We start from the raw sequence: 15,849 nt of genomic DNA, 5'->3' as shown, positions 1-15,849 counted from the left end.
GCCTGGTTTGATACTAAGAAGAGGTGTACGAAAAAGAAAGGAAAAATATGAATAAAGAATGAATGGAACTGGGTGAAATAAATATGCCCAATTTAAGATAGAAGGAAGAGTCATCATAGTCTATACAAAGTCAACTAAGAGTCCCAGAGCTAGGATTTATAAGACTAATGGGACAGAAGTGGATAAATAGACCATAATTTAAATGTTCAGAAAATAGTGTCTATTTGGACTTGAGAATTACTTAAGGGTATTAAAAATAGTACAGAGTTGGAAATTACCTTAGGATGTGAAAAGTCTGTGATTATTATATCTTATTACAAAACACTACCAAATTTAATATCTTTATTAAGATTAAATGAGAGGTTTTCTTGGAGGTGTGAGGTTTGATGAATGATGAGGTTTGATGTAATGGTCTGTACATTGAAAATCTTACATTCAAAGAGTAACCTGAGTTTTTCAAAAATAATTTCAGAAGTATTTAAAAGTATTTTTATAAATATGGTATTAACTTTGTCTTACCATCAAGATAAGAACACTCAAATTTGAATTCAGTACACTTGGGCAAAACTGATAGGGATGCTTTTGATCCCTCAGCAAAAGAAAGATTTCCTTTGAAGAAAAACCTTTAGAAAACTAGTGGAATAGGTAGCGTATTTGACACTTAAGGATTTTTTATTTATGCCACTGAAAATATATATGACCTTGGTCACATAACCTTGGGTATGTAATCTTAATAGATTTCAGTTGGACTTTTAAAGACTGAATACAAAGCTATAATGTATATGGTTGGAAAAGTGATCGTGTAGAGTAGAAATTACTCCTAGGTCATTCCAAATCTTTAAACATTGACAAGAGCAGAGTATTATTTGACTGGCTTGGATTTCAAACTTTTTCTCTCACGTAGCACGTATTCAAATGGAGGTAGTAGGGATTAGAGAAATGAGCAACCATAGGAAGATAAACTAGGTGTATTAGCAAATGAGAGTAAGATCCTGAATGACTAAACTGGTTATATTGTTTAAAATAATTGTATATTTTACTATTTTTAAATCCTAATTGAAAGTTTGAAAGTTATTGAAATGAGTTACTTGCTACTCATTGATGTAAAGTTTTTAGTCTAGAATGAGACTAATAAAATGACTCATTAATAAAGAATTGTTAGTTTGCTAAAGAAATTTTTATAATTGGGAAGGAAGGAAATATATTTTTTTAGCAATCTAAAACAACATGCAACTCACATTTTAATAGATACAGAATTGGAAAATACTTCTAAATATGTATTTATATGGGAATACTATGATGGTAAGTCCGTGAAACATATTTCAAAACTGATAACTGCTTTAATGTCTTCTAAACTTGCCATGTCTGGTCCCAATGGTAATTGCAATTATTTAGAACTCTATGTGAACGCCTATTTAAGTGAAAGCTAAGAGTTCTTCATAGGGGACCCGAAAGGAGAGTCTACGTTAGATGTGCAGTTGTATAACAACGTTTTCTCCCAACAAGGGCATAATGAGGGCTTCAAGCCTAACCCAGCTAGCTTTATTTCACTTTCTGTTCTCTACTACTAGTTGATGGAATGACCTTGGGCAGAATATTTAACTTTAGAGCTGCAATATAGAAGTTTATCTTAAACATCTTTCTTACTGGTTAGAAAGATAAGACAAAATTGTGTATATTGAAGGTACTTTGTAATTACTCAAAATTAATGTTGCTGAAATTGTCAAAATAATGCACATAAGGATTGTTTTGTCATATCCATAGTACTTACATTTGAAAATATATAGTTGCAATAGTTTTAGTACATTCCCTTATTTGGATGTTCATAAAATAGGGTGACTTAATTTTTCAGTATTGTATGACATGGTAATTACTAAATATGTTTTTAAAATCCTTTTTTATAAAATTTATGGTGCAGACTGGGAAAGAGAAATTGGTATTTAGAAATTATGTAGTGTGTTTATATCCAGGGGATAGGGAAGATTCTCCATCTAATTTTGTGGTAGAGACACTGTCTTAAGTGTACTTTGTATTAAATGTTCGTGAATTAAGGGAAATTATCTGCAACAAGTGCTGTTTTTATAATACCTCTATTTAAAAACTTATACAGTGTCATTTTTTGCCATATTTGTTAGATCTGGGATTTTGTGTGTGTGTGTCTTTGGTTTGCCCCTTCTTGAAGGTTTTAGTTTCTTTAGTAGAACTTCTTTTATATTTTACTCGAATAAAAAATGGTAAATGTATATATTGTTGGTTAACTCAAAGAATAATGAAAAAATGTTTTATCTCTTAGAGTAAGAACTTAAAAGAGCTTTCATCCTTTTCTCTATTGTTTCTTCTCCAGACATTCTTTGACCATAGAAAATAGATTCACTCGTTGCTATCTGACTGGGGATATTATTTTCATAACTTGAAAAAAAGGAAAGCTGGAGTGCTAAGGTGACGTAAGGAAGGAGGGTGTTAGCATAATCCTACAAAAAGTACTGAATCAAATTTGAGGTCCTCTAACAAAGTTCAATCAGTCTTTGCACATTATAGAAATTAGGGTGTGCAAATTCAAGAACTCTTTTTAAAATTGTTTGAAAAGCCTGATTTTTGTTACTTTACAGATGTTCCATTTAAGCAGACCTCCTCCATAGCCGTAGCTGGCGCCGTAATTGGAGCCGTCCTTGCCCTTTTCATCATTGCTATCTTTGTGACTGTGCTGCTGACTCCTCGAAAAAAGAGACCATCCTATCTTGACAAAGTGTAGGTAACTTTTTTGCTTGTGTTCAACATTCAGTATGAGTCAGTCTTTGTATCTATCTTTACTGCTACTCGTATGTAAAATGTCTGAGGGATGAGAGTAAAGATACTGTTAGATCTTTGTGAGCTGACCATGGTTTAATCAGAATGTACTGTTTTGGTGTATAGTGTCAAGAGGCTGTTGGAGACAAATATATTAGACATCATTCCAAATGATAACAATGATAAATTATTTTGTCCTGTCTTCTGAATAAAAATGCAGGTCTTTGAAGAACTGCGCTTGAAAGAGAGATTCAAAAAAATCTTAGACGTTTAATTGCATCTCCAGATTGTATATGCCAGTCTTATGTATGGATAGATCTTAACCTTCAGCCGCCAAGAGCTATCAAATACATTGAGTTTTAAAGCTTTTTTTTCTTAAACAATTTTGGTTTTGGTGAATTACAAAGTGTGCAGTTTGTTCACTTAAAGAGTAAGCAATGTTTTGGGCCAATCATTGAGATAGAATTATAAAGCAGATATTACACTTTGCTGTAGAATCAAAAGACAAATGTCCCAATTCATTTAATTCCATCAACAGCTTTGTTGCTTCATCTATGGAATGTGAATAATATTTTCATATTTTTCCTCCTTACCTATAGTTGTGATGAGTAGAATATAATAATGTTTATGAATCATGAAGTTTTATATAAGTGGTAGTATGATGTGCTTATTAATATTTTTATATTAGGAAATAAGTCTGTCTCTCAAAGAATATATTTCTTCTGTCTTCATAAATGCTGTGTGTGTGTGTGTGTGTGTGTGCATGCGTGTGTGTGTGTGTGTGTGTGTGTGCGTGCGTGCGTGCCTTTCTAATCTGGCACAGTTATAGCATAGATCTTCTTGGATTAGAGACATCTGAGTGTTAGTCTCAGCTCTGTCATGATTAAAGTAGTGGTATGATCAAGGACAAGTCACATCACCTCCATGAGCCTCAGTTTTCTCACCCAAATGGTTGATGGTTCCTTGGAGCTATGACTTTGCTGTGATTTTCATGACATGAAAAGAAATAATTACTTTTAAAGGACTGTAAAGTACCTTTTTAGTGCAACACCTATATCACTGGTTCTTTAATGTTCATAGTTATAATAATTTATAGTTCCAATAACTTTTATAGTTCTTTAATATTTCAAGAGTAACTAGCATTTGGTTAACTTTATTTTAGCTCCCAAGTTATCTCAGGCTTTTGTGTAATTTCAAAACATAATCTTTATTTGTTGTTTGAATTCTGTTCATTTAAAATGTTATTTCATGTCCACATTGAGAAGCTATTAGACCACAGAGAATTTGTAATTACTTTGGCTTCTATAGATTTCATTCTCTTTATTTTTTACTATAGGTAACATTTTTGTTTGATTTAATAATCATAATTACTGTACATTAGTTATCTGTGAACTTTAAAAGTATGAGAATAGATAAAAAAAATTATTTCCTAAAATGCAGAGAGCTACAAGATATATTCTATTTGTATTGTGACAACAGTGTTTAAATACATGAAAATACAGGTTTTTAAAAATGGGTTATTTTGGCAAAAATACATTCCCTAGGGATGTAATGGCACCTTGGTTTATTTCAGGTGACAAGATTTATAATGGTCTTTAGATTCAGAATCCTAATTTACATGATGAATATTCTAAGAGTGACCATGGCTTTTGAAAATTAGTTTTGATGGGGAACCTTGGTGGCTCAGTCAGTTAAGTGACCAACTTTTGATTTCGGCTGTGATTGTGATCTCACAGTTTGTAGGTTCGAGCCCCACGTTGGGCTCTGCACTGACCGTGTGGAGCCTGCCTGGGATTCTCTCTGCCCCTCCCTTTCTCTCTTTCTCTCTAAAATAAACCAACCAACAGACACACACTTAAAAAATTAGTTTTGAAAGTATTTCAAAAATGTAAAAGTGTTTTCATTATCATTTTAAGATATAATTTTTTAAATTTTATGACATTTTGCCTTCCGTTGCACGTTTGACTATGTTTAATACGATGGTAGGTGTAGTAATATAATAATATAGTGAGATGGAAAAACATGCAATACTTAAGTAAATTGGTCATGGATTAGGTCACTTGCTTAGTAATAATTTTCAAAAAATGCTTCCATTTGAGTTTGCTTCTTCAAACGAATCAATCAGATTAGTTTTAAACATTGGAACCTTTAAAACCTGGTTTTTTCCTCCCCCTCCCTTGTTTTTGTTTGTTGGTTTGTTTTGTTTTTGCTAAATGTTGCAATCACATGTTTTAACATTTTTAATGCAGGATCGACCTTCCACCCACACATAAACCACCTCTTATGTATGAAGAACGATCTCCCCCTTTGCCTCAAAAAGACCTTCTATATCAGGTATGTGTTCCTGATTACACTTAAAATAAAATGAAATAAAAAACACTAAGCAATGTATATTATTTGATATTATTTAGTCATTATACGTTAAATGTAGCATAGTAATACATAATCATTTCTCTACAACATTTAAAGCATCAAATTTTGCCTACAAATTGGTAAGAAACGATGGTATAGCCAGTGTAGATAAGACAAATCAACACTTTATTAGGAGTACAGATTTTTACTAAAAGCTTATGCCCAAAGATTTATTGTTAATAGTTTATTGACATGCCTATTCATTGTAAAGTATGCATATTTACATAAAATAAAAGAAAAATCGAACGTCTTTGCTAGGATATGATGAAGAGCTTTTAATCCTTGGAGTATGTATTTCATTTTTGTTTCAGTATACTCAAAATCTAAATTTTAGCATTCCTTTATTTAGCAACAAAAGGTTTATATTCCAGTTTAAAGTTCTGGATATGAATATTGGTCCCCATATTACGTTTATGATCATTTTAAATTTTCTTTTGGGATCAGTTTACAATAATTCATGTGAAAGTATTAATTAAATGCGTCTATCTCATATTCTCTACCTAGATTAATAGGCTGTCCTTGGGAAAGTTGAAATCATCGGGTATTTGAATATTTTTATTCTTACTGTTAGCTGTTCTGGTTTTGTTTATTTCCATCTGGCATCCAAGTAACCGATTGGGGCCCTGACCCTATATTGGGGTTTTATTCCCTGTGGAAACATTCTATAATATTTTTCCCCTAAAATATGTTTTTGTCTTCAGCTGGAATAAAGCAAATTGTTTGCCCACCAATTAATTTAATTTGGTGGAAAAATTCCAAGGGAATGTATCTGTTAAGATGTTCTCAGCTTTCCGTGCTCACTTCAGCACAGGTACTAAGATGTTCTTATCTTCTGTGTCTTAGTTGACCACATGTTCAGTCTACTGCCTGAGCATGGGGGCAGGGAGGAGCATTCCCTGGCATGTGCTGGCTCATTGCCAGTGGGCACCAGGTTTGTTGTCTCACACAAGTGTGGGGTCTTTGGGTGAAGACGTGCTATCTTCCCAGACCTCTTGTTTCCATGTAGAATGTAAGCGCACATCTCTTTTGGCAAAGAAATGAACTTGACAAGTACTGTGAAATGTCAACAAAATATTTAGCTAGAGCTCTTGCTAACTGCTACAGAAAGGCAGCTGTCTTCTTCCCTTCACAAACCTAGTAATTAACCAGAAGATTTCCAGATTAAGTTTTGGGAATTTTTTAAGAACATGGTTAGTAATTTTCTAGGACAACACTACGCATAATTTAATTTTTGTCTGTAATACCAGTTGATTATATAAGTTGTTATTATTTAATATCTTCAAATTAAATATTTACAAAAGCTTATAAATTGGAAAAAAAATATTGGGTTTAGGTCATCATGGGTCCCGGGTTTTAGTTTAAAAAATATGACTTTTATATCTGTAGTTGTTTCCAAATAAACACAAAAGGAAGATTTTTCTTGGATGATTTGAGTTGACAGTGCTAGAAACTATAGTTTTTAGTGTCCTTGGAATTAGGGAATGCTTCCTGGCTTTTTGAGGTAGAAGTTATGAAGCAGGTGATGAAATTACTCACTTGGTGATTAGAATAATTTGATTTGTAGTAAATTGCATACTCAAAAGCATAAACCTAGGTGGAAATGAAGTTATAGTGGAAAAGTAATGGGAAGTTTAGAAAGAAGATTGATGGGAAAGCACCTGCAATGAATGACAAACATTGGACTTTGGGAGTCGGATACTATGTGGTAACATTGTGACTTTTTCCTCATCTGTGAAATTGAGCAGGTAAAAAATGTGACTGTTTGTTTCCGTCTTCTAGCTATAAAACTGATTCTACAAACTATTGCCGAGGGTGAACTGGTTGCTGTAATTTTGCTTAAGAGAGTTAGAACTTGAATTGGAGATGAAATAACTCCCAATTCTATAAAGCTTTTAAGAATAATTTAGGCTGGGGCACCTGAGTGGCTCAGTCATTAAGCATCTGACTCTTGATTTGGGCGTAGGTCATGATCTCACAGTCATGAGACTGAGCCCTGCGTCGAGCTCTGAGCTAAGGTGGAGCCTGCTTAAAAGATTCTCCCTCTCTCTCTCTGCCCTTACCCCACTCATGCGCATGCGCTCTCTCTCAAAACAAAACAAAAATCTTTAAAAAAAAATAATTTAGGCTAAACTCATTATCCATCAGATAACTTGTTATGATTCACGCATTATAATGTCTGTATGTTAATTTATGTGGCTGTTTGTGTTTTAATTAATGCTGTGATATCAAAATGTAAAATACACAGAGCCGTGTCCTGGTTACCAAGAAATCTGTAAGTGTGTAATTACTATCTGATCAGTTTCATACAGTGATAGCATGTTGCAATACTAAATGCCTTGCGAATGTTCCACTTCTCTGGGTGTCTTGTCTGCTTCAAGGTGATGAGGTAATTCCTGCTTGAAGTCATTAGCCCCCAGCCTTCCCAAACAGGCCTAGTGACCTAGTCACCTAGGCCAGGCTCCCAAATGCCTCCATGGCTTAAAGGAAGACAGTCTCATTTATTCTACCCATCAGTGTTCTACTCTTGGGAAACCACAGAAAGAGACACCTCCTTGGTACCCACATTTGTACACCTTGTGTTGCTTTTGTGGTAATAGTACCACCACTCATCCTGGGGAAGGTTTCCTTTCAATGTATGTTAGGAGAATGAGGCCTGGTATTGTGAAGAGGCAGTGTCCTTGGGTGGGAACCATTACTGCAGAGAAGATGCATGGAGGCATGCATAAGTATGAGGGAAATAAAAAAGAATGTCTTGCCTGAGGCAAGGAGGAATTGAGAAATATCACCAGCTTGTCATGTATTAGGTAATAATCCTGCAGAAGTTGAGTCTTCATTTGGGAAAGAAATATTAATTAATGGCTTTAAAGTATATTTTACCTTTTCATTATGTTTTATGAACATTATACAGGTAATCCATAAGTATGTTCTTAGAACAACAAAAACAAATACTACAGAAATTTATAGTCAGCTGTGAAAGTTCTTTTTTATTACTCCATCACCAAGTATATAATTTCCTTCTCCAGCTATCACCATTGTTACGAATTTAAATATTCTCCCAGACTTTTTTCCATAAATTTATTTTCATGGGTGTATCATCCATATTTACATCTATAGCTAGGTTTGTTTTGCCTTTTTTTTTTTAAACACAAATGTGATCATAGAATACATAGTGGTCTAGAAATTGCTTTCCCACTCTATTATAGACCAGTATTTTTCAGAGTGGCCAGTGTTGTTTATAGTTGTAGGGGGCTCCTTTATCTCATTCAGCTTCAAATCCAGCATGAAACACTGAACACTGATATAAAATTTCTTTGTATTAAAGAATTTTGGACAACACTTAGTGTTCTATGAATAATGCTGTATTTTAGCCTTGTTTTGGGAGAGTTGTATACTCTGATGTGAAAAAATATTTCCCAAACCAACTAAAATGATCAAGGGATCATTTTCAGGAAGAAATATGTAACTAATACAGTTTGATTTCTGACATGGAAAAAATCTGGATGTAAATGTAAATCTTTTAGAATGCTCTGTGGTTCAGCCTAAAATAACATTTATTCTTGGAAAGTTAGGTCTAGTAGATTGTGTGAAATAGATACTATTACTTGACTTTACTGAAGATCATAACAGGATTTCATTCAAGCAAGAATATTATAGGAAATGTGGCTCTTGAAGTTATTTTCACAATGCTGACATATTATTGAAAGCTTTTAATCTCTTGAAATATCATGAGATTTTTTTTTTACCCCTTGATAGCCACATTGGCAGAACTAACCATCTGTCAGATTACTTTGGTGAATTTTTAATTTTAGCAACCTTGAAAATGTTTTATGAACAGTATTTCAGGTGTTGGAATACACAGATCAATTTTCATGATTTAAGAAATTCGTCTTATATACACATATAAATATGTGTGTAAGTGTCTTAATATTCTGTGTTATTAAATGGTATATATGCATAAGTACTTGTGTAACTGAATTTTAGGCTGAACTTAGCTGCCTTTATTGTGGAACACCATTTTGACTTAAAAGAATGGCTAACAAACCATGGTCATTTAGGCTTGAGTAATTTTGCAGATATTTTCTCACAAATCAATGAACTGAACCTGTCGCTCAAGGCAAACAACTAACAGTATTTGTTGCCAATGAAGAATTTGAGGTTCCAAGTAAAAATTATAATTTTTATAAAACTTATATCTGTAACCATGGGATTGATATTAGTGGGCAAATTAATGAATGTTGTTTTTTATACTGAAAAATGAAAAGTACCAATGTTTGGAATATCTGTGTAACTTAGTGAACTAATAGTTTCCAAATGACCAATGTATGCTGTTATAATCATGCATGCATAAAATATCCAAAGTATAAGATAAACGTATGGATTTTCATATAGGAGAGTATGAAAAGTTTCAGATAGCAACTAGCAACTAACCTTAAGAAACTTCTAGTTGTTGAGTTTTGGTATAGTATCAAAGCAGAATTTTCTCAATTATCTGAAAGAAATATTGAAGTGTCTCTCCCCTTTCTAGCAGTGTATCTGTGTGAGGCCATTTTTTCTTCATGCATTTCAACCAAACAACCTATTGCAACAGATTAAATGCTATAACAGATATGAAAATCAAGCTTTCTTCTTTTGACTCAGATATGAAAAAGATTTGCAAAATGTAAAAAAGTATAATAAAATGCCACTCTTCTCGCTTATCTTTGTTCTGGAAAACATGGTTATTTGCTCACGTAAAAGATGCTATTTGTATCATATTATTATTCTGTTTAAATGAATTAAATATTTTTAAAAATTTCATAGTTTGGGGGACCCCTGGGTGGCTCAGTCGGTTGAGCGTCCAAATTCGGCTCAGGTCATGATCTCGCGGTTTGTGAGTTCGAGCCCCGCGTCGGGCTCTGTGTTGACAGCTCAGAGCCTGGAGCCTGTTTCAGATTCTGTCTCTCCCTCTCTCTCTGACCCTCCCCCATTCATGCTGTGTCTCTCTCTGTCTCAAAAATAAATAAATGTTAATAAAAATTTTTTTTTTTTTAAATTTCATAGTTTGGGGCACCTGGGTGGCTCAGTGGATTAAGCAGCCGACTTCAGCTCAGGTCATGATCTCACAGTTTGTGAGTTCGAGCTCCGTGTCAGGCTCTGTGCTGATAGCTCGGAGCCTGGAGCCTGCTTTGGACTCTGTGTCTCCCTCTCTTTCTGCCCCTCCCATGCATTCTTTGTCTCTCTCTCTCTTTCTCTCTCAAACATAAGTAAACATTAAAATGTTTTTTTTAATTTCATAGTTTTAATGTTTAAGATGATAAATATAGTTAGCTCTTACCCATGTAAATGAAAGTACTTTGGGTTCTCAAAATTTTAAAGTATAGAGGGATCCTGAGGCCCCAAATTTGAGAACCTCTACTGTAGACCTTAAGCGATGTAAAGGCAGGGATCATGTCTCCCTTGCTTAGTACTATAGTCCCAGTGCATAACACCTTGTTTGGCACGTTGTAGTTACTGAACAAAATCTTTTTGAATGAATAAATGGAAGAATCAAACACCTCTTTATACTCTTCTCAGTCTGTGATCATGTTTGTGTTACAAATTCTAGAATAACCCTATCCCAGAGACATAATTATGTTCCAGTATATTTAATGTCAGTATATCTAATATCAGTGTACCAGATATCAATATAGCATGTATGAAAAATAACAGAGGAACAAGAGACTCTATAGCAATATTCTAAAATATTAACAATGATTATGTATTAGACTTCTCCATGAATATTATGTCTTATGTTATACTTTTCTGTAGTTTCTAATTTTTCTGCAGTGCTTTTTCTCCCCTCTGTCAGTGACCTTTTAGCATAAAAAAATAGAGATCTGTTGAAACCTGAATTACTAACCTGGAATATTGTTAATCAGTCAAACCAGTTATGGTAATACTTCAGCAGAATTTACTGTCTTGGGAAATTAAGATTTTTCCCCCAATAATTCACTATGATGTATCACATTCTTTAGTAAATTTTTATAAATGCTCATGGCAGAGTGTTGGTAGGAAAGAGTGTTCCTATTTATTTTTCGAGTACATAATGCATACAAAAAAATGTAAAAGGGTATTTTCTAAAGTCTCCCTCCCATTCCCATTCCTGTTTACCCTACACCTCCTACAGAAAATCACTTTTATACATTTCTTGTTTGACTTAATAAGGTTTGTTTAAGCATAGACAGGGAAACATACATGCACACATTTTTTTTTTCTTGTATAAAAGGTAGCTGTATGTACTGTTAAATATTTTGCCATTCCTCCTAAGATATACTGAAGATCTTTTTTATTGGGTTGCAGAGCATTCTCATTCTTTTTTATGTCTACAGAAGATTCTAATTTGCATATATTACACAGTTTGTAGTGTCAAAATATTTTAATAAACCAATAATGCTGTAATGAATAGCTTTATATATATGATATTTGTATCTACCCAAGTATAATCCTCGGTATAGATTTTTTAGAATTGGTCTTGCTGTATCAAATAGTAAATGTGTTTATACTTTTGATAGATACTGTCAAATTATCCTCTATAAATATTATACTATTTTGTACTCCAATCAGTAATGCTTGAAAGTGCCTGTTTCTCCACATCCTTACCAACAGCATATGTATTCCACTTGAGTATCGGTGATCTGATAGGTAAAAAAATGTGTGTGCATGTAAAATTATAATTTTGCACTCTCATTATTAGTGAGTTTTATCATCTTTTCAAGTGTCAAAAAAGCCATTTTTTTCCTGCAAACTCTCATTCTTTTGTGTGCTTATTGAACAAAATTATGACCATTTAAACATTTTGTAAGTAGATATGAAACTTTTTTCTTTTAATTCCAGGATGAGTAGTATATATACATTGCTTCTTGATATCTAAATTTGTGGTACAGAAAGTTTAGGAAGATGAATCTTATATTTCCATTGATTTATATTATAAAATGGGATAAAAATGAAAAGTTGTTCCGACTAGAGCAAATGTTATCAAACTGTGGTTTTAGAAACATGGTGGTCCTACTTGTTAGCAAGTTCTAGAGTTGGATATGTCCTCCAGGTATCTTAATTGCTACCAATCATGCCATATTTCATTTAAGGCTTTTTTGAACCTGTCCACCTACTACTACTGTATAGTTTTAGACATTTTCATTACTTCCTTTCAAAACTCATCTTTCTGATACATAACTGCCATTTTGCAATAATAATTTTTAATAAGCTGCTTTTGTTAATTATCATCGATGGTCTGATTTTCTCCCGGGATCTCAATATTTTAACATATATTCAGATGCTACCAATAGCTATAGGCTTTGGAGTCAGGGAAAAGGAAGGGAGAAAGATGACAGAAGAATTAACATTTTTCATCCAAATTAGAGAAAACTATATGATGGAGTGGACTGCTTCAAGTAAATGAATACTGAGTATTTCCTAGCATTGTTTTGCCCTTGGGTAGCAAAATGTTTACATCTTGCATATTGCCTCCAGTTAATAGATAGTGGCAGTTATTGAGACAAGTAGTCAAAGAATTGTAGGGCCGTGTTCTCGTCTGTGAAGGCACAAAGTTTTGTGATCAACAAAGCTCAGATGAAATAATGACATAAACTAATCATATTGAAATAATATATTCAAAGGAAATATAGGTGCAACATTTGAAGTATAAAGGATTGATATTTTTACTAAAAACTCTTACTAATCACTCTTATAAATGAGAAAAAGATAAACCTACTTTTAAGATTTTATGGGGATTAATAAATTACCATATGCTGCATCCTTAGACCATAGAACCTTAGAACATGCCTGACACATAGTAAGTACTATGTGTTTGCTGTTATTAAAGAAGAAAATGTAATTCTTTTTTTTTAATTTTTTTAAAGTTTATTTAATTTTGAGAGAGAGGGAGAGACAGAGCAGGAGTAGGGGAGGGGCAGAGAGAGAGAGGGAGACACAGAATCTGAAGCAGGCTCCAGGCTCTGAGCTGTCAGCACAGAGCCTAATGCAGGGCTCGAACTCATGAGCCACGAGATCATGACCTGAGCTGAAGTCGGCCACTTAATTGACTGAGCCACCCAGGCGCCCCCAAAGAAGGAAACTGTAATTCTTAATAAAAATATTAAAGAGATATTGCTTCTCAGCCTTTTGGCTAAGATCAAGTGTAAAAATATTAAAGAGATCAAGCAGTGAAATTATTTCAGAAGAATAAAACTAATAGTACCTGATTCATGAAAATTCAGCATATTTTTCTTTTGGAAATTATTATACTTTTATTATAAATTTAGTAGACTTAAAGTGAAATTAAAAAGTATGGTGTCTATATGTTTTGACTCATAGTTCTATTTTATTTTTTCTCTGTCACTCATTTATCAAACCAGTATTTCTTGAGTACTTCTTATGTGCCAGTACTGGGAATACTAGTTAATAAGACAGATGAAACAATTATTGCCTTTATGGAGCTTATATTTTAGTGACAAATAGACAAAGCCTATGATGACGTATTTTTTCCCTTATTTATTTATTAAAAAAACATTTTTTTAATGTTTATTTATTTTTGAGGTAGAGACAGACTGTGAGCAGGGGAGAGGCAGAGAAAGGGAGACGCAGAATCCTAAGCAAGTTCCAGGCTCTGAGCTGTCAGCACAGAGCCCCATGCAGGGCTCAAACTTAAGAATCGCGAGATCATGACCTGAGCTGAAGTCAGAGGCTTAACTGACTGAGCCACCCAGGCACCCTTCTTTTTTCCCTTTTTTCAAAAGAACTTTATTAAAATTTATTAGCTTTATAATTGGTATAAAACAGACTGCATATATTTAAAGTGTGAGTTTGATACATTTTACATATAATACATAAACACAGTACACAAATATGCATACATATACACAGACTGGGAAAACGTCACCACAATCAAGAAAATGGATTTATCCATCATTTTCAAAAGTTTCCTGATGCCCCTTTATAATCTTTCCCTCTCGTCATTCCCCTGTTGCCTTTCCACCTCCCCAAGGACCCAACCACTCATCTACTTTCTGTCTCTATGTATTAATTTACATGTTCTTGAATTTTATGTAATAGAATCATATGGTATGTTTGTTTGTATGTTTGGTGTCACTTCTTTCACTCCCCACAATGATTTTGATTTCTGGTTCCTTCATGTGTTGATCAGTAGTTTATTCCTTTTAAACAGGTATACCTTATAGGCATACTACATTTTATTTATGTTTACCTATTGATGGGCATTTGCATTGTTTCCATTTTTTGACTCTTATAAGCAATGCCTCTATGAATACTTACGTATAAGTCTTTGTGTAAATACACGTTCTCATTTCTCTTGAGTAAACATCTAGGTGTGGAACAGATGGGTCATATGGTAATTGTAGCTTAAAAAGTATAATTTAAGAAAATGCCAAATTGTCATCCTAAGTAGTTTTACCATTTGTGTTCCCACAAGCAGTGTATGAGTTCCTCCATACCCTCACCACCATATGTTATGATCAGACTTTAAAAATGTTAGATGTTCTAATAGGTGTGTGTTGTATTTCATTATGATTTTAATTTGTATTTCCTCCCTAGTTATTCGTATGTGGAACTTTTTTTTTTTTTTTTAATTGCTGATTTGTCATCCATTTAGCTTCTTTGGTGAAATCTCTCTTCAAATATTTGCTCATTTTTTTATTGGATCATTTTCTTATTGAATTTTGAGAGTTCTTTCTATATTTTGTATTACGGACTGCATGTTTTTGTCCCCCTAAAATTCATATGTTGAAACCCTAACCCCCAGTGTGATGGTATTTGGAGGTGCGGCCTTGGGGAGGTTTTAGGTAATGAGAACCCTCATGATGGGGTTAGTGCCTCATAGGAGGAGATAAGAGGAGAGCTTATTTCTTTCTCTGCTCTCTGGTATGTGAGGATAAAAGACAGTCATCTGCAAACTAGGAAGAGAGCCTTCACCAAGAACTAAAATCTCACACAGCCTAGAACTGTGTGAAAGAAATGTTCTTTAAACCACTTAATAAACATGGTAAGTTGTTACAGCAGCCTGAGTGGCATAAGACAGTTTTACAAGTCTTTTGTCAGATATGTGATTTGGAAATATTTTCCACCATTCTCTCGCTTGGTATTCTCTTAACTGATTTTTGAAGATAAAAGTTCTTAATTTTGATCAAGTCAATATTTATGCAATGACAATGTGATACCATGCTTTCTCTCTGCAATGGGGTAGAGGAGGTAATACTTCCTTTTTTTTTTTAGTTGTTATTAAGATAGTTAAAATATTTTTATGATACATTATTTTTCCTGTATAAACTTCATCATCAATTAGAAAATTTATTGAATTAATTTAAAGATAGTAGTTTTCCTTGGTCACTAGAGTTCCTTCAGTAGCTAGTATCTTCAGGATACATACATAGTATGCAATTCTCATCTCAGGAATGTGGAAACTAGGAAGACTTGGCTCCTCTAATAGTATTTCATGGCCCATAGCACCTAAGTAGCCATTATCGTCTTATATATTCTCTTCATCTCTGTATTAAACAGTAATTATCACAGATGCTTGATAAAAATTTTTAAATGGGGCATAAGTGGTCCATGAAAGAAAAATACTTGAGAGTCATGCTTGCTGTTAACTTATTTTTAGTAGAATCAAATGGGACCTAA

At 33.5% G+C, this 15,849-nt stretch overlaps 1 protein-coding gene across 1 annotated transcript in view; it reads left to right on the top strand.

The window, feature by feature from the left end:
• NECTIN3 (nectin cell adhesion molecule 3) overlaps window positions 1–15,849 on the top strand; it is a 135,448-nt gene that overhangs the window by 71,232 nt on the left and 48,367 nt on the right. Inside the window, exons 6-7 of the mRNA XM_058731477.1 lie at window positions 2,610–2,748; window positions 5,037–5,121. Of these exons, the coding sequence (XP_058587460.1) occupies window positions 2,610–2,748; window positions 5,037–5,121 (224 nt within the window). The remainder of the gene's footprint in view (window positions 1–2,609; window positions 2,749–5,036; window positions 5,122–15,849) is intronic.

This window comes from Neofelis nebulosa, chromosome 5, assembly GCF_028018385.1.
Source record: "Neofelis nebulosa isolate mNeoNeb1 chromosome 5, mNeoNeb1.pri, whole genome shotgun sequence".
Lineage (NCBI taxonomy): Eukaryota > Metazoa > Chordata > Mammalia > Carnivora > Felidae > Neofelis > Neofelis nebulosa.
Note: the sequence above shows the minus strand (reverse complement) of the source record. Positions and strands in the feature narration are given on the sequence as shown.